This window comes from Portunus trituberculatus, chromosome 18, assembly GCF_017591435.1.
Source record: "Portunus trituberculatus isolate SZX2019 chromosome 18, ASM1759143v1, whole genome shotgun sequence".
In the NCBI taxonomy this organism is placed as follows: domain Eukaryota; kingdom Metazoa; phylum Arthropoda; class Malacostraca; order Decapoda; family Portunidae; genus Portunus; species Portunus trituberculatus.
This window is the reverse complement of record NC_059272.1, coordinates 21,851,778-21,875,985: the sequence shown is the minus strand read 5'-3', so window position 1 is coordinate 21,875,985 and position 24,208 is coordinate 21,851,778. Positions and strand designations below refer to the sequence as shown.

At 34.7% G+C, this 24,208-nt stretch overlaps 1 protein-coding gene across 5 annotated transcripts in view; it reads left to right on the top strand.

The window, feature by feature from the left end:
- LOC123505849 (coronin-1C-A-like) overlaps positions 1-24,208 on the top strand; it is a 47,860-nt gene that overhangs the window by 16,710 nt on the left and 6,942 nt on the right. For 4 of the 5 annotated variants that reach the window (XM_045257626.1, XM_045257627.1, XM_045257628.1 and 1 more), the window contains exons 3-11: positions 9,312-9,518; positions 11,617-11,652; positions 13,478-13,632; positions 16,644-16,920; positions 17,616-17,832; positions 18,892-19,103; positions 19,608-19,722; positions 19,814-19,965; positions 20,586-20,759. In XM_045257626.1, coding sequence (XP_045113561.1) covers positions 9,312-9,518; positions 11,617-11,652; positions 13,478-13,632; positions 16,644-16,920; positions 17,616-17,832; positions 18,892-19,103; positions 19,608-19,722; positions 19,814-19,965; positions 20,586-20,759 — 1,545 coding nt within the window. Of the gene's footprint in view, positions 1-370; positions 511-9,311; positions 9,519-11,616; positions 11,653-13,477; positions 13,633-16,643; positions 16,921-17,615; positions 17,833-18,891; positions 19,104-19,607; positions 19,723-19,813; positions 19,966-20,585; positions 20,760-24,208 lie in introns of those variants that run through there. The other variant, XM_045257629.1, reaches the window with a different exon arrangement.

Here is a 24,208-nt window from a genome sequence, read left to right as displayed (position 1 = left end):
ACTTGTTTATTATTGAGCTGAAAATTCATGAGTCCTGCTTTGATGGAGGGTAGCGGTCTTGACTTCCTTCCTGTGTGTTCTTCCCGCGTGGAGAGTCTGTTATCAGAGTTCTTCCCTTCCTATGTTGCCCTAATAAGGTCTGCCTTGTGTCTGAGGGCTCCACCTCATGCCGCAACTCACCACCACACAACTTCGACTTCTAAAAAACACCTTTCCCTTTCACGTTTACTGTTTTCCTAAAGACATGCGCTGAACTATTATGCAAAAACTCTTAGATAGAATGAATGTTAAATAGAGGACTTAGAGCTGGGGTAGTAAGTTGTCATGAGTACTTATGGGTAAGCGAGGTGGGTCTAGCCGGCGGATGATTGGAATGTGTGTTCAGTGTGTGTCTGGCGGCGGTGTGAGGCGGTGTGTTGCCGCTCCTTGTGATGCTAAATTTAAGGTCTTGTGTACAAACCTAGACATAATCACTTGTGATAATTATACCGATAACTTACGACAACAAAGGTAAATATCACCCGTGTGCTTATGTTTGTGTAGTGCTTGTCCGTTTCCTAAATGTCTAGTTAGGCGTGAGTGAACGTACTTAAATATATATGTGAGTCATCTTGAGTTGAGAGATAAAAATAAATAGGGTCATTCCTCTGCCTCCGCCAGTGTGGGTATTGGTGAAGTAATGTGGATAAGTGTGTAAGGGGAGTGCAGGACGCGGGTGTGGGGGCGGCGGGCCAGACAGACGGGCGTACAGAGGTGAGGTGAGGGCAGGAGTAAATATAGACGTGTGGAGGCAGTCATTCAGTCCTTCCCTGCCCAGCCTGAAGATGTATCCCCTCATTATTTCTTTCACTAAACCCTCTATGTGCCTGTGGAGGGAATCTGGTGTGCCCTATTTGGCGATCTGTCGGCGGGGGTGGGGGGGAGGCCGGGGATCACAAGGCTGGAGGAGGGAGACGTGACACAGCTGGCTTGTCACAGATTAGGACAACATTCTCCTCTTATGTGAAGTTGAAGGTATTATTTCGATAGTGATGTGAAGTTGAAGGTATTAATGGGATAGTGTATTGTTGAAGTAATCAGTCTTTGCTCATTGTAGTGTCGATAATTTTTTAGTTTGATATCTGGAGCGAGTGAATGGTTGAAATACCGAATCATATCTTTCCCTCCTTGCTGTTATTTTCTTTGTATAAATGCCATCAATGTCAGTTTTACGTACTATTATTGTAAACTACATTGTCAAAATTTACACATTCTCTCTCTCTCTCTCTCTCTCTCTCTCTCTCTCTCTCTCTCTCTCTCTCTCTCTCTCTCTCATTGCATGAATATACTGTATTTACTTTTTTTTTTTTTTTTTAGTAGATAAACATATGTAAGTATCATAAGACTAATCACTTCACTTAGTTTACTAGGGATGAACTATGCTAGGATAGGTTAGGTTGGGCTGAACAAATCCTGACTGAAACACCTATCTTAATATACATACATAATGTTTTAACCTGTCCTTATGAACCACCCAGGATAGTTAGAGTGGCTTATGTTCATATATATCACTCATGCACATATGTATAGCAATCTTTTGTAACATGGTAAAAGACACACCTGTAGGTAAGTTAGTGAGTGCAGGGAATGGGGCTGGGTGGTATATGGTGGCCTCAATTCCCAGCCTTGGTTCACGCCTAGGTGTTTAGTAGGGAGATTAACTTGGCTAGGGCCCAGAGCTAAATCGGGTAGTTTGCTTTTTTATTGCGAGCTCCCCCATGTGCTTTTGGTTGCTTGATGCTTTTTTGTGCTGCCAATTAAGGATACATAAGAGCACTGGCTGGTCAGGAAAACACTGTATTTGGAGTACTGTGTAAGAGAGCTTTTAAGTTATGCGGCATTTTTTTAATCACTTGATACTTTCTGCTATTTTGTATTTATATTGTGTTATATATCTAAAGAACAAAGAAGAGAATGTTAAAGAAATGTTATGAAATTGTCTCTTCTTTAAAAGTTGCTCTTTTATGTGTATTGTCAATATAGTAACATAACTTTTTTTTAATAATTTGTTGGATCACTGCATCAGTTGTGCAGCATCATTCTAATATTTTTGAGCTAATTCAACCTAGTAAAGCCAATACATGTACGTCAGTAAGTCACACTTGCAAACTGTAAAGGAGGAAAGGCCAGGCAACTTGCCAGCCATATCTACGAATGGCTTGCCTTGAACATCGCAGAATCCCTAAAGCCCATCCACCACATGGCAAGAAGAGCTGGCACAAGCTGCAGAATATGTGGAGCAAGATATTGTGAAATTTAAAAAGTAGTGTCAGATATAGCTGTTACACCTCTGATGGGTGGCACCAAGAGTGTCTTTATTGATATGAGGATCCAGTGCACTTTAGATAGATATGTTGCTAGTTTTACAGGTGTTGCTTGTTTACTTTTCAGTAGCATCTTATTATGTTATGTTCAATATGAAGTGTTAATGAAGCTTGTTCATTGCTGCTGGCTTTCTTTCTAAGGTTGTCACAAAGAGGATTGGCTGAGACAAGGGATGCAAATGCAGGGAGAAAGAAGTGTGTGAGGGGATGTGATAACATTGTTGAAGGAAATGAATGGCTTGTAAAGATAGGCAGATCTGTGTTTATTTAGGATATTTGAAGGATATATTTGTTTTCAGATGCATGTGCATAAGCAAAGTCAAATCTTAGTTTAACCAAGTAACACTTAAAAACTGGATCTGATGGACATAGATCACTTCTTGTATATAAAGTAGTTGTGCACACACATACACAAACACACACACACACGGTAGCTCAGTGGTTAGAGCGCTGGCTTCACAAGCCAGAGGACCGGGGTTTGATTCCTCGGCCGGGTGGAGATATTTGGGTGTATCTCCTTTCACGTGTAGCCCCTGTTCACCTAGCCATGAGTAGGTACGGGATGTAAATCGAGGAGTTGTTACCTTGTTGTCCCGGTGTGTGGTGTGTGCCTGGTCTCAGGCCTATCCGAAGATCGGAAATAAGGAGCTCTGAGCTCGTTCCATAGGGTAACGTCTGGCTGTCTCATCAGAGACTACAGCAGATCAAACAGTGAAACACACACACACACACACCGCATAGTGTAGTGGTTAGCATGCTCGACTCACAATCAAGAGGGCCGGGTTCGAATCCCGGTAAGCGGCGAGGCAGATGGGAAGTCTCTTAAGGTGTGGCTCCTGCTCACCTAGCAGTAAATAGGTACGGGATGTAACTCGAGGGGTTGTGGCCTCGCTTTCCCGGTGTGTGGAGTGTGTTATGTGGTCTCAGTCCTACCTGAAGATCGGTCTATGAGCTCTGAGCTTGCTCTGTAATGGGGAAGACTGGCTGGGTGACCAGCAGGCGACCGAGGTGAATTACACACACACACACACACACACACACACACACACACACACACACACACACACACACACACACACACACACACACACACACACACACACACACAGGAATACCAAATTGAAATCCATCTTAGCTTCTGGGCATGTAGAAGGGAGAATCTCATGGATCATCCTTGCACAATGGTCATTTGTGCATCAGGCACACTGTATTGTATTACAACTAATACTGAACTTGATTGAAAATTGTTCAGTATAATTTGAAGTAATTTGGAATAGGGAAAAAAAAAAACCCTGCAGAAACCTCTGTCCCCTTTCATTGGCTTGTCTTAACTTAAGTCTATATGCAAATCTTTCCTCATCAGTTAGGATAATTACACTGCCCAAAGATGTCTTGTTTCTGTGTTCACCAATCTTCCTCTCATTATACCACTATATACAGTAATGTATTGCAGTGATTCTTGGTCATTGAACCCAACATATTATGAATTTCTGTCCTCTGGGCAGTATATTACCATCGCAATCACTGCCATCACCATCACCGAAATAATGTGCAGATGGTACATACTACTCTGTCTACAATTGCACCAGCTGCTACGTTAGCATAACAGTATAGATGCCAATACATGAATGTCTTGGTATCAGACCTACTTAGCTGGGTGTTCCATTCTTTTTTTGATGATGACTTTGTATGGTTTATTATTGTGACATTCTCTTTATAAATGCTATTTAATAATTCTAGTAAACTTCTAGACATTTATACACTTTTCAATTCAAGACTTTCATAGAAGCTCCTTTAAGATGCCATGTAAGATTCAGTCATTCAGTGACACTACCACTGTCACTTTGCTGCCAAATAGATACATAAATTCCATAATAGTACATGACAGTCAGTCAAGGCCAATAGACTTAGTCCTTCTGAAATAGTGAAACACTAACATTAGTTTCATGTTTCTGCAAGTGTGATATTTTTTGTCAAAGGAGATAGTGTGAATTAGGCAGGGGAGGAAATAATGAAGCAAGTAGAGGAAGTTCAGAGGCTTGGCAGGTATGCTGAGTGATTTAGTACTCAAAATGTCAGTGGAAAATTTAATGGCAGGTAGATGAAAATTGTCAAAGATGGAAGATGGGAAAATGTATGGATAAGAAGAGATTTAAGTGAAGATGAAAGGAATAAATTGTGATGAGAGAGAATTAAAGTAAAACATGAAGAAAGGACACAAGATCTAATGAAAGAATTTGTATGGAAAATTGTGGATTTAAAAATAAGAAAGTGGTGGTTGAAAAATGTAAATATAGAGAGGAAATAGTATATGATTGAGAAGGAATGTATTATATTGGAAATCATGTAAATGAATGGGCTGGTATTGGGTATATTGGAATCAAGGGAATTAAGAGATAAATGAAATATGCCTTGATAAATAAAGATGTGTAGAGTAGAAAGTACGTACATGTTCCTGAATAGGTAGAGGAATGTTGGACAGTTGTTAATGGTTAATGAACTAGCTATATAGACAAGCGAGTATTACATTAAATTGATTGCATGTTTTCCAATTTATTCACAAGTCACATTAATGAAGAGTTTATGAATTAAGTCCTCCATAAAGGAAGTAACATAACTTTACAAATGATTATTGTTAGCAAGTGTGAATGGTTTAAACTTGTGTCAGACATTGCACTGATTTTAATGAATACCACAATGAAAATAGTAAATGAAAAAAATAAATAATAAAGGGAAATCAGTTATCAATTTTTAAGAATTATGTTGACTGGTAGTGGTGTTAAACAGCTGGGAGACATGCAAGTTCATAATCTCAGTACAGTTGTGGGTAAATGTGAAGGGTTGGTGAGCTGGAGGATCACATAAGTAGGTTTAAATGTGGTGATATGTGGTTATAGAGGGTAAGAGAGGATTAAAGAAAGTGATTCATGGTTTTATGCTCTAACAATATGGACTGGTGCTTACCAATGTAGAATTCAAGTAGTGCCTTTGTTTTGCAAGAAATATGTAGTATGCAGAAAGAATCAGTGTACCATTGCTTGTGAAGTGAAAAATCAGTCTTTATTGTAGCTTGACATTTTAGCGAATCATCCATGCAAAAGGAAGATAGCATATAGACCACTAAAAGTTTAAAGGATAGATTGAATTTTTATTGGTGTGATTGGAACGAGTGTAATGCAAAAATCATGTTAATAATTATATGATACTTAAAAAATGCAATTGCAAGGAAAGATGTTAACATTTTATACACATGTGGGAAGAAACTTCAAGATGTGCTTATGTCAGAGTGAGTGACAGTGTAAAGTATTTATTATACACATGACAGAAGAAGAGTTGATAGATGACAGGCCTCAGTTGGCTAGTAGTGAAATGAAAGGCCCTTTGGTATGTCAATCTTAAAATCAACATTCAAAGGAGTTACCTCATATCTTGTGAAGAGGAATGTATTGTATTGGGGATTGTAGATGCTCTGAAGATTATTTTTGCACAGCTAGATTCATCCTCTATTTTTTATGTAGGGATGGAGATGAGGTAATATTTGTGAGTGTGATTGTATGTGCATATAAGTGCCTCAATCAGGTTATTGTCTGCAGGACATGGAGGTGTGGTGAACTATGTATACAGTAGTTATATAGATAGGACCGTGTTGTATTATTGTTTATGAAGCTGAGATTCTTTTGTTTATTCTAGTATTTTAGGGCACTGACAGTTGTGGTAGTAGTTATAATGAAATGTTGGATCAAGATGGGAGAAGGATCATGACAAGTTTTTGTATTCATATTACATGGTCAGACTGTGCATGTTATGATGACACTTTGGATTTTTTTTTTTCTAACTTCTTATAAAAGAGGACTGCTGTAGTATTATGAAATTCCGAAATAGAATCACAGTTGTGATAATACTGGGCTAAAAAAATGATGTGTATGCTCACTCATTAATTACAGTAAAACATGTAATAGTACATTACTAGGTATATTGAATCTCAGCATTAAGAATGACTTCATTTGGTCTCTTTGACTTGCTGTACTGGAGTCTGTTTTGTAGGATTCAGCCAACTCAATTATCTTTCAATACTCTCTACTCCTGAAAGAATCTCTTTCTTTAAAACTTATTTGGAAAGAAAAACAAAATAGTAGATAACCCACAGGAACATTTATACTATACTACTCAGAAAATGTCAAAACTTAATTTTGAATTTGGATATTTCTTCTAATTAATACAACAATACTCACCCTTTGAAAAATTTGTAATATATATTTTGTTCTTTGTTGCCTTCACATTCAGCCAGGTTTTTCTGGCAATACTACTGGTTCATATCTGATGTATCAGTGATGATACTGTACCTAGTTTTCAAATGGTGTTACACCAATACCAGTGCTTCGTATGGAGTTATGCTGCCACAAAATTATTCAAGGTGAAAATTGATTTGTCTTGGAAATAATCTTAATGTTGTTTTTGTTGAAGATGATGTGGGCAGTCCACATTAACCTGTTTATCAAAAGGTATTTCCCAGGTAAGATAGTCATGGAAGTTGTGTAAAGCCAGCAGCCTTATTTTTTATAATAGACATCTTTCAAAGAAATTTGAAGATTCTTTCTCCAGAAGATGATATTTTCCAAATGGACAACAAATGTGATTTGGCATAGTGGTTTGTGTGTGTGTGTGTGTGTATGTGTGTGTGTGTGTGTGTGTGTGTGCTTACCTAGTTGTATTGTACAGGATTCGAGCGGGCCTCGTAGTGTCCTGTCTCCTTGTCACCATTTATCCAATTTTTCTTTAAACTTATGCACGTTATGTAATGTAACAGCTTCATCACTCAATGCATTCCATTTTTCCACTGTTCTATGTGGAAAACTGTATTTTCTAGTATCCTTCACACACTGCTTCATCCTAATCTTTACATGTCCTCTTGTCCTTCTGTGTGTGTGTGTATGTGTGTGTGAGTGCGTGTGCGTGTGTGCGTGCGTATGTGTGTGCATAATACACCATGGTGTCAGCTGGTTACCCAGCCAATCTTCCCCATTACGGACTGAGATCACAACACACTCCACACACCGGGAAAGCGAGGTGACAACCCCTCAAGTTACATCCCGTACCTACTAACTGCTAGGTGAACATGGGCAACACTTGAAGAAACTTGCCCATTTGCCTCGCTGCGCCTGGGACTCGAACCTGGAGCTTTTCGGCTGTGAGCCGAATGTGCTAATGACTACACTACGCGGTGCATGTGCTTGTGCATGTGTGTACGTGTGTGTTTCCATAGTTGTATTGTACAGGGTCTGAGCTAAAGTTTATATGTCTTGTCTCCATATTTACAATTATCCAACTTCTTTCAAGATTGTCTACACTGTTAGCTGTAAGTAACCATCTCCTCACTTAAAAAGTTCCAGAGATCAAATCTTTGGTTTAGGAAACTCTATTTCTTGATGTTACTGAAACATTTACTCTTCTTAATTTTTTTTTGCATTTCCTCTTGTATATTTTGTTCCCTAATCCATATTTATCTCCAAAACTCGTCAGTCTACCTTTTCCATACAGCTCATTGATTTGTTTGTTATTAAGAAGTCTCCCATCTCTATTCTGTCATTGAATCTAATTTCTTCCAGCCACTCTTCATAAGTCTTTTCCTTCATTAGTGTGCTTGTTACTTTGCTCGGAAGGGTGTGTAGTTTTTTTTATCTTTTAAAAATTTGAGAGAGAGAGAGAGAGAGAGAGAGAGAGAGAGAGAGAGATATGGTGGGGGGGGGAAGAGCTGATATAATGTACACAACACATTCCTGTGAATGGGAAATTTTTGAATGTGAAGAATGTACTAATAAGTGTTAGGAAGAGATTGATGTATGTTTTGTATGCTTTAAAAGACAGATGGTGTCAGGCAGTGTCAGGTAACTGTCCTTATAATAATGATAAGATAAAGCCATTATCACATCCGTAGGTTGGTTGCCAGGCATGAATTTGTTTTCTTCTACTGTATTAGGTACTGTTGACTGTTTTCCATTTTTGCAGAATACAGTGTATACATATGTATATATATATATATATATATATATATATATATATATATATATATATATATATATATATATATATATATATATTTAATTTTACATTTTGGCAATGAGTGTATATTATGCAAGAGCAAATGCAAGGGCAAGGAAGAAAGGAATTACTTAGGAATAAGAGCTGTAGTCCTGGGAAGTGAAGACAGATAAGATAGGAGGGAGGAGGCTTAGAACTGGGTGTGTCACTGTTTGTACTTAGCACTCCTAGAGCCCTCTGGAGAGAAAGAGGGAAACCGTGAAGGAAATCAACTTCTGTTCATAATCATTGTAAGTTAATGGTGGAGGTGTGTGTAGGCTATTTGTTGTTATGCTTGAAGTTATAGCTTGTATAATGAGCTGTGATATTTACGTATCTAGAATTGTGTATGCAAATTTGTGCATGTTTGTATCTTTGTGTGAATATGTGCATATGCACTGTTAGAAGAAATCTCGCATAGTAATGGGAAAAGGATAAACAATGATAAAAGAGGAGGAGCATCAAACAAACTATTTGAATTTTTAAGCAGTTCATAATTTGCATATGTATAAGATAAGAAAAAGATGGATGGGTTGACCAGGGATAAGTTTGGAGCAGTCAGCGCTGAAATATTGGAGAAGTGCATATAGTATTGTGATTTATTTGTAGAAAAAAGGTCTTTCTCACTTTGATTTTTCTTTTATTATGAGCCAGAAAGTGGTGGTACATGTATTGAAGGATAGAGTCATAGGTATACTATTTGTGTTTCTTGTGAAAGAAGGTTGTTGAATGTAATGTCTATTTCCTTACAGCTGTAATGTATTACAGGATCAAGTAGAACTTTTTTTTTTATCATATAGTTAACATGTTTGTATTATTACATACTTATATGAGATGCAGATTTATTGCATGTTTTGTATTTCTTTTCAGATGTCATTCCGACTTGTTCGACAAAGCAAGTTTCGTCATGTATATGGCACTTGCCTGAAGAGAGAACAGTGTTTTGATAATATACGAGTTAGTAAGTCATCATGGGATTCCACCTTCTGTGCTGTCAACCCAAAGTTCTGCGCCATAATAGTGGAATCAGGAGGAGGTGGTGCCTTCATTGTTCTGCCTCTGAACAAAGTCAACAAGGTGAGAACTTATTATTAGAACATCTGCCTTACATTGCTACTTTATTTATTTTTATCCACAAGTTCTGACCAAAATATCACTTCAAAATGTGTCCTTATTTTGAATGTGTGTTTTGTCATAACTTGGTGAAATTATTTAGAAGTTTGTATTTTTACTTTGTTGTGTAAAATATTAAGGTATCATTGTTTGATTGAAGTTGATTAATGAATGAGATCCTCACACAAATTTAACCTAGTTTTATTAATATACAATCTGTATAATGATTATACTGTAGGGTGCCAATAGTTAGAGACAATCTTCATGAAAGTCATGTAGGAATGGTGTTGAGAGGGAGATGTTAATGGGTGAGAGTACGACTTACACCCACTTACTGAGTCAGCCTGGACATAAAAGAAGGAACAGAAAGGGAGTGGGAGGGAGGGAGAAGAAAAAAAACCAGGGTCTTCTCGCTGTATGGCTTCACAGTACATAATTATATTTACTTTGGATATATATTAGATGGTAAACTGATAAATATGGTGCTTTTACATGTGAAGAACACCTTAATGTTACAAATAGATGTATCTAAGACAAATAGATGTATCAAAGACAAATATATGACAATAATTGTCATTTTAGTATTACAGTTGTTAGGAGACAAAGTAGTAGAGGCTCAGTGGCATCTAACTTATCTCATTGAGGAATAAGAGGCCATTCCAGTTCTAATGTGAGGTTGTAAGCAAGCTGTGTGGTCAATCTTATAATCTTTTACTTTTGCCAATTCATTTTGTGCTTAGTCATTTGGTCATTCACCACATAATGTCATGTCACTTGCAGTTCACTTATATATATATATTTCCTTCATCACTTTTTTCACAATGAAGATGTGTTATAGCAATCTTGACTGTACCTTACTCAAGAAAGAAAGAACATTTTTGAGTGATAATACTAAACAATCTATCACCAGAAGGGCTTGTTAGTATGACCAGGAAGGATACACATATTGTCTGTAAAGATGTCATTCATTTTGTGTAGGAAGAAGATTTCAAGAGAATTGATGATATCATTAATACAATTGAGGTTTGAATATTTAATCGTGATTTGGTCATGTTAAAATAAAAAGATGTAGTAGGTACTAGAGAAAGTACAAGGACATATAACAAAATTTATACAAAATCTTCACAAAATTGGTGTGAGAAGAGAGTGGACAAATGAAAATAAATATTTGATGAAATGAGAATAGAAGGGAGAATGGTGATGTTCAGGGCAGGAAATGAATAGAAAATATGGACTGAGATAATTTTCAGTCAATATTTGATGATAGAACAAGAGGTTATGAACACTTAATGAAAGAGACTGAATACTTAAAACAATGTCAGTGGATTTGGTTCCCAAATAGAAATATAGCTGATTGAATCAATCAGATACAGAGATGATGCATGCAGAGAACTTTTATGCCTTTTAGACTGTATTGAAATTTGACCTTTTTGACATTGAGAATATTTAAGTGATATATCAATTTATGGTTGATCTTTTCGGCATGTTGGAAAAAATCCCACTGGTTCATCTATAATTGACACTTAGTCATGTTACTGTACTTATTATGAATCTCCCAAGTTTGGCACAAGACATTGCATGTTCATTTGTTGTCATCTCATAACCATGCTGTCCATCTGTTAGTCATCTTTGTGCAGCATATCAGATGTCACTATTTACAATGGGACTTTGTCCTGTGCAGGTATCTCAGTCAGGCATATAGTTAGCATTATATATTTTTTATTGTGTAAAAAAGCTGATTCATACTTTCTTACTTGCTCTTTGTCATTTGATGGTAACCTTGAACTGAGTTGTGGTCACCATTAGTGCTACCTTTTCATCATTGTTGTACTCTTGCTAATACATATACAGAAATCTTTGTATTCTTTTATTAGTAAATTAACACTATAGTAAAATAACATTAATTAAAAATTTTATTAAAAAAGATACATCATATTTTCTTTCCAAAATGACTGCATATTTTGGAAACAAATTTCTGTTTAAGAATACTGTTGGTTTGTCTGGATAGCTCTAGTACCTTAGATCTTTGTCTGACGCCAGTGATGTACTGACATACTTCCAGGATGGGATATACGAGCCTGATAGGAAAGGGTCATTGGTAAGTCTTAGTATAGGTGATCTAGATAGACACTTAGTGCACTATTCATTTTTGCATCCTGTGTTACTTTTGCAAATACACCCATAGGAATTTGTTTGGTTTTGTTATTACTATGTAGTATATTTTTAGGAGAATATTTTATGTTGGTTGAAATTTGCAAAATATATCAGAATGGATGCAAAAATTATATAATTTTATGTGGGTATTGATTGTTTCTGTAGGTATTGATTGTTTCTGTCCAGTATGGAATATTAGGTTGAAAATATTAGTTAGTAATATGTTACAATTCTTCTTGTGATTCTTAATTATGTCAGTTTTACGAAGTGTTGAACTAATGATAGATATTAGTATTTTTAAGTGCTTTCACTAATGATTAATGAAAAATGTGAAAATGTCTGGATTCATATTTTTTGCACTAAAAATTATATGTTTGGGTTATAGAAACTATTAGTATAGTGCTAATACCAATATTCCTACCTTTATAATCATTTTGCAGACATATGTATCCAAGAAAGCATCACAGGTAGGCTAATGAGGAGGTAGAGAACACTGAAGAGACATGGTGTTAGTGTGTGCATCTCCATTTCTGTCCTCTTATGCTGAATTGATTGCAATTGTGATTAAAATGTGCTTGAAACTTTGTCTTCTGTTGTCTGAAGTGATTGTGTGTTGTTTAATGCATGTTTCAAAATTGAATTGCTACAGGGAATTAAAAAAAAGATCTATATCTATCTATCTATTTATTTAATTTAATAGTAAAGAAATTTTTTATCAGTGAAACTTTGAAAGAAATATTTTTCCTGTTTTCTCTGCATCCTGTGCTGTATGTAACAGTAAATTTTGATGTTTTTATTTATTTATCAGTTTATTTTTTCAATTGTAATTTTGAAGAAATCACTGTTCTAGTAATGTCTTTATATTCGTGTACTTGTTAATGGTAACCAATTGATATATATTGTATAGCTTTTCATGTAACAAAATTAATATTATCCAAAGTGACAAATATTAGAAAATACTAAGAATTATGAATCTTGTGAGATATTCTATAGAGCATCTCAATATGAAAAGAAAAAGAATGACAAAATAGAATTTCATTTATATATATATATATATATATATATATATATATATATATATATATATATATATATATATATATATATATATATATATATATATACACACACACAGTGGAACCTTGGTTACTGAACGCCTCCTCTTTTGAACAAATAACTTTTCGAACAACAATTTTAAACTAGTAATTTCTTTGGTTGCAGATTACTTATTTCAAATATTAAATAATAGAACAAAAGCCACCATTTATTACTAATTTATAGTTTTTATAAATATTTTCTTTGTCTTTATGTATTTGGAGGAGAGTGTAAGACAGTAGTAGCAAATTGTTTCTGACTGGAAAATTTGCTGTGACTTTACCTGGAGATGCCTAATGGCTTCTGTGTGGTTTTGCACACAGAATTGTTTGATGCTTTTTCCATGGTGTTCTTGTTGAATGTGTGACACACCTTTTGATAAAATGAGCTTCAATCTAATATTTTGTCAGTATTTTTGTTATTAATATGTTTTCATCAAATAACACTGTTAAGCCTTAATGAGTGTATGATAATATATCTACCTTTTAATTTGTTATACGTATGTATTGATCTTGGACATCTTGAATATCTTGGACACTTTCTTGCTTATTTCTTTAGAAAATGCCATTTTGTTTGGATTGTTGAAATTATTTGATATTTTCAGCTGCTAGGAAAGAAGGTAGGAATAAAAGTAAATATGTATAAAAAAAAATAACATGAAATAATTTCTTCAGGCTGGGCGCATTCCCCCAGACCATCCCTTGGTTGGGGGACACAAAGGACCGGTACTGGACATAGCATGGGATCCCTTTAATGATAATGTCATTGCCTCAGGCTCAGAAGACTGTGTAGTCAAGGTGTGGCAGATCCCGGACTATGGCCTTGTGACGTGAGTATCTTATACTACTTTCAAGTTTGGGTATATCATTGTTTATATAAATATCAGTAATGTGTCTGTTCATAGCACATTTTGCTTGGCAAACCATAACACTATTACTTGGGCAAAGTTATAATTTAGTTTTCACTCAATACTGACACAGAATCTGTAATGACATTGCACATGAAGATATGTAATGCTGTGTTGGCTGATGATGTTGGCATAATGTAATTTTCTTATGTACATACATCACTTTATTGAGTTCTTTTAATGGCTGTTTCATTGCTTTCACTTCTGTGGAAAGGTTTGCACATGTAAGTATGAAAGTTATTATATATGTACTTTTGTTGCTTTTTTCATTACTTCCCAAAAGCAGTAATTTAAGGAATTTATTTTTTATCTTCATGTTGAAAGAATGTGTTTGCACAAAAGTCCACAATATATTTATTTATTATTTTCATTCACATCATCTGCACCCTTCCTTATCATATTACCATTCTTCTTACCTTCATGTATTACATATGCATCTCACTAAAGAAATATCGTTACTTTACTTCTCAGTCACTCTTAAATTCATTCAACTTAATTCTGTTCCCAACTTCCTTATATTACATTTCACATTTTCTTAGTATGTACTTATTTAACTTGATTGAACAATAAAAGTTCTCCTTTTACTTTTATAGAAGTTGTTTGATCTATTTGAATTTAATTTTTTTTATGTTAATTTTGCAATGATTTATTATATCTGATTCATGCCAAAGGTATACTATAGATAGTCAGTATTGTCAGTGTTTGGTATTTTTTGTACATACATATCAAGGGTGTAGTTAAATGTAAAAATTATACAGGTCTTCATATTTTTTGCCTAATGTGAAAGAGAACAAAGAGGGAAGGTGACAAAGTTGCAAATCTTTCCTTAATTTTTTCAACCCTCAAACCAAATCATATACATACCTCATTTTTTCTTTTCATCTCTCATTGGTTTATTTGATTATTTTTTATCTTTGTACTTAACTTTGTTTTTGTAATTACCTTTAACATTTTGTCTTTTGTGCTTCTTCATTGGATGCAACCTCACGTATGCAAGAAACGGTATGTTGTGTAAAAGTGTATATGTGTATTTAATTCCCTGTTATTGGACTATTTAAATTCTAAACAGAAACCAATAATGTTAATGAAAGTGTTTTGTACTTTGTCATGTGAACTGAGGGTGATGGTTAAGCATTTTGGCAGGAAAAGACAAAGGTAGTAATCACATAAATCACTGCTCTCGAGAATTTTGACAGATATATAAAAAAAAAGCAAGGGACATTAGTCTCATCATCACAATATATAGTATATGTGCTTGCAGTGTTTCTTAAGTGTCAGCGTCTTGAGTTGTATTGAGTGTCCTGGACAATTTGTGTGTGTGTGTATGTGTTTGTTTAGTTTTATATGAAAAGAGGGGGAAAGATGTAGAGTGAGAGTGAGTGAAATGAACATTTTGTTGAGATTCATGGTTACTTCATAGAATGATGAGAAGTGGAGACACACTAAAACTTCAAAATTTGGCACCTGTAAGGTAGAACATGATTTGTATATATTTTGCGTTCTTTATATGGAAACATTTAAAATACTTATAACATACAGTTAAGAAAGCTATTACCACATAATCCTACTCCAAGAGCCATATATATGCTGTGCTGTATTTCCTGCCACATAAGATACACTTGAAAAGAAGATTCCAAAAGTCACTCAGCCTCGTATACCTTGATTGTTAAGTTTTGTAGACTCAAGATATTGGTAATGCTATGAGACTTACACTCAAAATACCTCAGTTTAACACAGTAGCTCAAAATGAAATGTTTTCCAAATATTTTGGCTGATAAGATGACACCCAAATATCATTCTGAATTTAATGATTTTTGCTAATATCAAAGGTTTAAGATGACATTCAAAATAATAAACCATCTGTGGTGAAAGTTTGGTCAATGAGCAGTAGACAACTGAGACAGTGATGGACCTTCCTTTAGAAAACTCCAGACAAAATCTGAAGGCTATATTTGAAAATTTCCCTGTGCTACAGATGAAATTATAATAACACTGGACATGAGCCATTGCTTTGAGAACTGACTGATAGTTGGCAGGCAGTCACTTTGTTTGCATCAGTGTAACAACTCATGTAGCTCATTATTTCATTGTTTTTGCCCTTTTTTGTGTTGTGTTTGACTTACATATAATTTTCAATATATTTATCCCCACACCCTTACATATTTAGCCATTTATACCTTTTTGTCTGCTGTATTCAATCACCACACATTTGGACTCGCTCTCAGAGGGAGCTAAGGACAATGCACTATATTATTTGTTGGTCCCATACTGCATGTAATCACCACCCAAATCCCACAATACCCCCTTGTCCTTGAATTACAACTTGTGATGAGGTGCTGATTTGTCATTTTATCATTACAAACCAGTGATAAGTCCCTCTGTTAATATTTCCATGTATTACTATGGTAGCTCCTTTTAAATTTTGCATTCACCTTTACCTTGTATGTGATGTGATTTGTGTTTTACATTTTGGCCCCTCAAGCTCACTACTTCCAGAACAGCTCTCTGTGTTATTGTAGCTCAGTTTGCTGAGAAGATTGAATAGGATCAGCTGTGTTTGACTTGAATGATTTGGAAGATGTTATTAGTTAGGAAAATATCATTTTATCTTTGGTATTTTTTAATTTACAATATTGGTATTTTTTTTATTTTACAATATGGCTACAAGTATTTTTTATAGGAATTAGGATTTAATTGTATCTTGTAATTTTCTAATATCACAATATTTTTGATTAGATTGTAATTGTAGTATAAATATTAGCAACAAGTTGCCCCTCATTTTAGAATAGAAAAATTATGCTTGGTTGAAGGACATCTTTTTGCATTTTAATTATTTTACTAAAGAGTGAATTTCGTGTTATTGGTAGAGCTGACTTCTTTTTGTGTTTTGATTATTGTACAAAATAGTGACTGCTATTGATGGACTTTTCTAGGACCATGACCGAGTCTGTGGTGGATCTTGTGTACCACCAGCGACGAGTGGGCATGGTGGTGTGGCATCCAACAGCCAACAACATCCTCCTTTCAGCGGGGTCAGACAATATAGTAGTCATCTGGAATGTTGGGTGTGGGGAAGCCCTGTCCACCATTGATGCCCACCCTGATATCATCTATTCCTGTTGTTTTAACTGGGATGGATCTCTACTTCTTACAACTTGTAAAGACAAGAAAATTAGGATAATAAACCCCCGAGATGGAGAAGTCTTTGAGGTAAGATCTGCAAGGTCAATTAATATATCATCATTAATATAATCTTTCTGATTAATAATTGTAAAGGAGAAAAGGACAAAAATGTGATTTATCACATAATGATAATGATTTAGCACCTAATGAGAAGTATTTACTGTATATACTGGAATGAGTTGAAAAATCCCTCTCCCAAATTGATGAGGAGATTCACTAAATTATGGATTAGTATCATTAATGTGTGGTTGCCAGGGTATATGAAAGAATAGTGAAGACTATATATCAGTTTGCTTTTATAAAAGGAAGATTATGAGCCTTGAACCTGTTATGTTTTTATTCAAGAGTGACATAATTGAAGAAAAAGATAGTTGGGTAGATTGCATATCCTTAGACTTAAAAAAAATTTTGGTGAAAGTATATGACTAGAGACTGTCGTGAAAAAAATTTGAATATTAGAGAAATGGAGGATAGTTTTCTAAAATGGATGGTAGACTTTTTAAAGAATAGAGATATGAGATCAGAAATCAGAATGGTGCACAGCGACTGTATTACGCAGAATTCATTATAGACCTGTTCCGGCACTAGGCATTTTTGCAGTGTATATACCTTGGTATACGTCTTTAATCTATTCCAGATCGTTGGACTTATACAAAACAGGATGTATACCAGTCAAGCAATTTGTATTTATGATTTGCTCAGTGACATCTCATTTCTTTTAGGAAGCAACATCTCATGAAGGTAGCAAAGCGACACGAGCCATATTCCTCCGTAATGGACTGGTCTTCACAACGGGTTTCAGCAAAAGATCAGAGCGACAATACTCTCTACGTGCTCCAGGTCATTTAGATGATCCTATCACAATGGTGGAACTAGATTCCTCAAATGGAGTTATGTTCCCTATGTATGATCCAGACACAAACCTTGTTTATTTGTGTGGTGAGTAATATCCCATTATTGTATATTCCTGTTAGTCCATCTCTATTCTTATCGACTGTCTTTTTAAATATCTTAGGTGTTAGGACATACTCTATGATTTTAAGGTATTCAGGTAGAGGAGTTTGCAAGGTCCTGTGAGACTAAGCCTGAATTAATGATATTTATAAGGATTGAACACATTAGTGCTGTTCTACAGATTGCTTGAAGAGTTTAGACTTTAATTTATCAAAGACTACTTGTTACTATTGGTGTTGGTATAGACTATAGATGTTGAAGTGAAAGAATAAATTAAGTAAGAAAGTGTAGAAAGGAATGAATAAAGAGTAATCCAGTTTATTTAAATATAAAAAGAAAAGAAAACCAGTTAAGGGATAGCAGTACTGACATGATAGTTGATCGAAACATTTGGGTGTAGGAAAGAATAGGAAACTCCTTATAATGAAGATGAGGGGTTTGTGGGATGTACATAAAGTAATAAGTATGAATTGTGAGGGAAATGAATTGACTGAGCAGAGCAAGAGAGTGTTGATGATTTGGACATATATAGAGAAAATACATATGTAGAAAGCATTCAATATGTATAAGATGGAAGTTACTGAAGCAACAAAGAAGGAATGTGCTTGATAGGGCTGAAATGGAGCAGTCTTGAATGCATAAATGGAATGTTGGCATGGGAGCCTGTTATGGTGTGAAGAGTATAAATCAGTTCTGCTTCTGAGTTCTTGGGTGGGAATCGTTCTTGTTGATTCTCGTGTGAGTCATGTGGAGGCAGAAGGGATGAGATGGTTTTTGGTTCAGATTTCAGCTTTAGTGTATGTGTGTGTGTGTGTGTGTGTGTGTGTCATGCATGCACGCACACATATGCTTGCTTGCTTGTGGATACCTTGTTTCAACTCTCCTTTTGAAGAGAAATCAGATTGGTATGAGGATAGATAGATAACAGACTGGTGGTATAAGGATAGATAGATAACAGACTGGCTTATTAACAGACCGATTATTAACATAATTGTGAATTTCTTATTACTTGGAAACTGAACCAGTATAAATTTCTGTCTTCAGGCAAGGGAGACAGTGTCATTCGATACTTCGAGATAACTCCAGAAGTGCCATTTGTGCATTACATCAACACCTTTCAACTGCCAGACCCACAACGAGGCATAGGAATGATGCCCAAACGAGGTGTGGATGTTACCACCTGTGAAATAACTCGTTTTTACAGGCTCAATAACAGTGGCTTTTGCCAGATTATCACCATGACAGTTCCAAGAAAGGTCAGTATTTCATGTATTCACATTGAGGTGATGAGTTGCATTCTACCTTAGATGGTTTTAAGTAGTGGATGCTGAAATGGTATTATTATAGTTATAAGAAATACATAAAATATCAAGAATTGTGTACTTTTTTTAAAATCATGTAAAGGAATTGGTATCTAAGATATTTCATTATTACAATTGCTGTAGCTATCTTTATAACATCACAATGCTTCGGACAATAGTAATCATATACACAAAAGAATAGATCATATGTTTATGCCATTATCTGGGAAGAACTATATAGAAGATAGTGTTGCATTGTTATCTTACCTACAGTTAAACTTCCTTGATTTGACATTCTGTAAGTCAGAACTGCACATAAATTGGTAAGGCAACAAGTATTCAATTAAGAAAAGGTTTGTTCAAAAAAGGTAATTTTTAACAAAACTTTTTTTTTTGTCAGTAATGTGCTGATAATAGTCTGAACTATTAAAGAATAATGTAGTGTTTTCTTGATAACAGTCTGAGCTGTTCCAAGAAGATCTTTACCCTGACACTCCTGGAGACATTCCTGCACTGACAGCAGAGGAGTGGTGGGAAGGCCAAAACAAAGATCCCATTCTTATGTCCCTCAAAGGTAAGCAATTTCATCTGCTACTTTTGACATTAGTGAAATTATATTATTACTGTCATGTGATGATCCTTTAATACAAACTTTTCCCAATTAGATGGATACCAGGCAACACAAAAGTCAGAACTAAAGGTCACCAAGAAAAAGACAAATATTCTAGATAAAATGCCACCCACTGGGAAGGTCAAATCTGAGGAAGATGGTAAAGCCACAGCACTTTCATCCGAGGCACTTGAAAAGGTTACGGAGGTAAGATTTTATTGTGTATGTAGACATTGGTGCTGAGAGACTGCTGTGAGAGGTGATAAACAGGCATGTTGTAAAATGTACTTAAAAGGCACAGTGCAGTTATGAATAGAATCCGTCACTATATGGAAGTACAAGTTTGAAAGGAGAGGAGATTAATTTCTCTCTACTGTGAATGATGTGTCAGTAACTTTGCATGAATGTGGTATAGGGAGGCTCGAAAGGTGATAGGATTTTTCTTTTATTAGATGGATTAGACAGTTGAGGTGAAATAAAGAATAAGGTAAGTATGAATTTGATTTAGGAATGATGAATGAAAGATCAGGGATTAAGAAAGGACAATGAGAAGAGTGAATTTTTAAATTTTTAGCTGCAGTTGCTGGAATAAAAAATTTCAGGTAGGATTATGGGTGTTTGCACTTTTGAAGTAGTAGTGTAATGGAGAATTTTGACTGTTAAAGAGTTTCAATACAATTCCCTCAGGAAATATTGGGTGGTTGTTAAGTAAAAGGAAAAGCTATCCAGCTAATAGAATGGATTAATTCCTTATAAAACTATTAAGTAATTTTGTAAAGTGAATACTAGAATTGCAGTATAAACTGATTTTGCCTTTTGTTTGACAGGTTTCAAAAGTCAATGATGACTTAAGGAAAAGAATAGATGAATTACAGACAGAGATGAAGAAATTCAAGGCTGTGTTTCTGAAGCAGGAAAACCGTATTAGGACACTTGAGAACAAGGTATCAGAGATGAGTGGCTCTGGGGGTACGAATGCCCCCACACAACAACAGCAACAGGTCAGTTTCATCACAAGAGTCTTTGTATCTGTCAAAACCTTTGCTGTCAACATTATTTTTATTATTGTTTTACTTAATGCTATCTATTATTACTTTAGATATTTACTAGGTTTTCCAATTATGTAAATGTGGGTTAGAGTGATTTTTGGCTATATTTCTATGGAAAATAGATTGTAGGTGCATATTGGAAATAGTTACAGATCTTAACATTTATTTTTTGTAACAAGTTTTGAGCAAGGTATGAATAGATCATCTAACTACGTTACTTCCAAATTGAACCTAGAAATATGTTTGAGATTGCCTTGAAACTGATTCTATAAAAGAATCATGAAAATACATTTTTGTGTGCCATATTATCATTAAAACTTTTGATAGTGCCATACATCTCAGTTTTTAGATAATAGTTCTGTTGTAAAGAAAAAACATGATTAGTTTTAACATTCAGTATTATATGAGTATTTCTTAATGTCTGTTAGTGATGAAGTGTGTTAGTTATTTGTATATATGTATTTTTTTTATTTATTTTGGTCAAGAGGTGTATAAAGGCATTTAGAAGGTTGTTTACCAGTCTTTAAGAACATGAAAATAATATTTTAGTGGTGTTAAAGTGAGATATATGCATGTCTTTCATCTTTTAAGGTTGATTGTATAGGTTTTACAAAGCTCTTGGGGAGGAAAAAAATGGAACTATAGATCTTAGGTTAAATTGGTATATAGAGTATATTATGAACTCTCAATTGATTGGAAAATACAGAAGTGTTAAAGGATAGTTAAAGGATACTACATAAAATGAAAAACTGAGTTTGGCATTCTACAACTTAAAACAAAGCAAGACTCAAAAAAAATATTATAAAAAATGAAGAATTAAGAGAATAATAATTTGAGTAGTGATTCAGTGAAAATATATATCTATATATTTCTCTCTCTCTCTCTCTTTTATATATATATATATATATATATATATATATATATATATATATATATATATATATATATATATATATATATATATATACTGTGATCAACCTCACATAGCTAATAATTTTCTATAACAAAGATATAAAGTCTTAATTTTTATACAACATTCTTGCATGAAATGTATTATGCTTCTTTGTATAGAATTAACAAAATGCAACCTTAATATTGTATGGAAGACTTTTTTTTTAAGGTATATAAGGGAGTAGTGTAGTGGTTCAGGCAGTCATCTATGATTACAGTAGCGCAACTTTACTCACCATGGGGATTTTGGAGGATGCAAAGTTCACTGAGTCTTAATGGATAACAGTTAGCATATTGGCAATTAGTTTAAGAATGATGGAGAAAGGAACTGACTTCTATTTTACATATTGAAAGCCAGGATTAGATAATATTACTAGCCCATTAATTATGCTCTATGAGCATGGCATATGTTCATCTTAATTATATGTTCGATGTTGTTAGAAATCTATTACATATTTTTGTTTATCTTTTCTCTGAGGAGAAATGAAAATTTTCATTTAATGGATCAGATTTATGTGATAGCTGAATTAGGGAATAGAATATGACTATACAAATTTTTTGAGTCAAGATAATCAGCTTTATCTGGTTTCCTATATCACCACTACACTAAAGGCAGCATTACACAGGACAAATTTATTGAAACATATTGGCCATTTTTGTTAGCTGTTGGGTAAAATGAGCAACAAGCAACAGGATTTGGGATGTTAGGAAGGATGAAAAACAATTTTATTTCTGGATATGGTGGGAGTATTTGGAGTCAAATGAGTCACAGTACAAGGTATAAATATAAAGATAAACTATTGTACTTTCTGACACAAATTATCGGTTGTAAAATTAAAGAAGAAAAGTATATGTGCAGTTGTATGATTGTGATTTGTTTGATGTGAAATTATTTATAGTGCTTATTTGACAACTACAGCTGACAAGATTAACAGTGTTGTGATAAGAGTTTCCAACTACGTTTTGCTGGAATATACAAGTTTGGTACAAATTAGTTGAGTTAGTGAGAGATTATCTTATGCAATGGGATCACTGCCTTGAGTTATTCAAGAAAACTGCTTCTTCTTATGCTTCAGCACTCCAAGCACATACTTTATTATGTACAGTGCAACAGCACAATTTTACAATACCTCAGTATCTTTGTGATGGTGAAGTGGCAAAAGAGGTGTCGAGTGGGAGTTCGTTGTTGTTGGAATGAGGTAGCTTCTACACAATAGTGTATTCTTGTAGTCTCATTTGCAATATCATCAATGTGAATGGCCAACTTGTTGAGAGAAATTTGTTCTGTGTGACACTGCCTTAACCTCTTCAGCACTGGGACACATTTTTACCTTGAGATTTGTGTATGATTAGACCATTTTATTGACATTAGGAGGTTAGAAGATTAATGGCAAAAGTCTTCAGTATTTTAATCCCCACATAAGTTTCTGAAACTGTATTAAATTACCAAATAGTAAATAGAACGAATATGGAAATGCATCATGGTACTGAAGGTGTTAAGTTGCATGTTGGTGTTTGTAAGTATTTAAGCAAAGGAGAAATATGCACACTACCTAGCTGTTCTTGCTCCATTAGTGACTGGTTTGTCAAATAGGCAGTGAGAGACTTAGGAAAATCAGCTGTTATTCATTGGCAGTCATTGTTATAGTGTTTCCAAAGGTAAATCCACAAATGCTTGGTGTCATTAAGGTAGAAATAAGAAATTATCATAGAATTCTTTTCCAAGGATTGTAATCTATCTATAATCTTTATTTTAAATGCATTTTTAAATTAATATGTATGTTTTGAAATAGAAGTTGTAAAGATTTTATTCTCTTGTAGGTATTGTTTATGTAGGAGGGACACCAGCTAAGGGCAATAAAATTCAAAGAAAAAGGCCTGAAGTGCTTGTCCCAAGAGTAAAAAATTATAGAATAAGTATCTTGAAAGCTCCTCTTTAAAGAGTTCAAGCCATATAAAGGGTAAATACAGAAATAGACAGGAAGTTAGAGTTCACCACTGAAAAGGATGAAGGATTGTTAATACTTTTTAGTTAACTTCCATTTGAGAAGTGGACAGAATAGGGATGAGAAATAGTAGTCATGTGAAGCAAGGCTGCTGGAGGGGGAGAGGCATACTATTATCAAGATTAAAAGGGCAATTAGAATGAGAATAGATGTAGAAGACAGCAAGAAATGAAATGTCATGGTGGTGTCAGAAAGGCTGGCTGTCAGTTAGAGGAGATGAGTTGATAGATGAAAAGCTTCTGATTCCTCCGTATCAAAAAGAATGGTATGAATGGAACGCACCATGTATGTACAGTTAGCAGTGGGGGGAGGGGAGCGAGTTTCAGATATAACGTTAATATATTTTACTGCTTTGCGGGTGCCTTTGTAACACAACCCCACAATAAAACAGGGATTTAGCACAGGAATTCATGAAAGAGGTTAATTGTATATACAACATTGTAG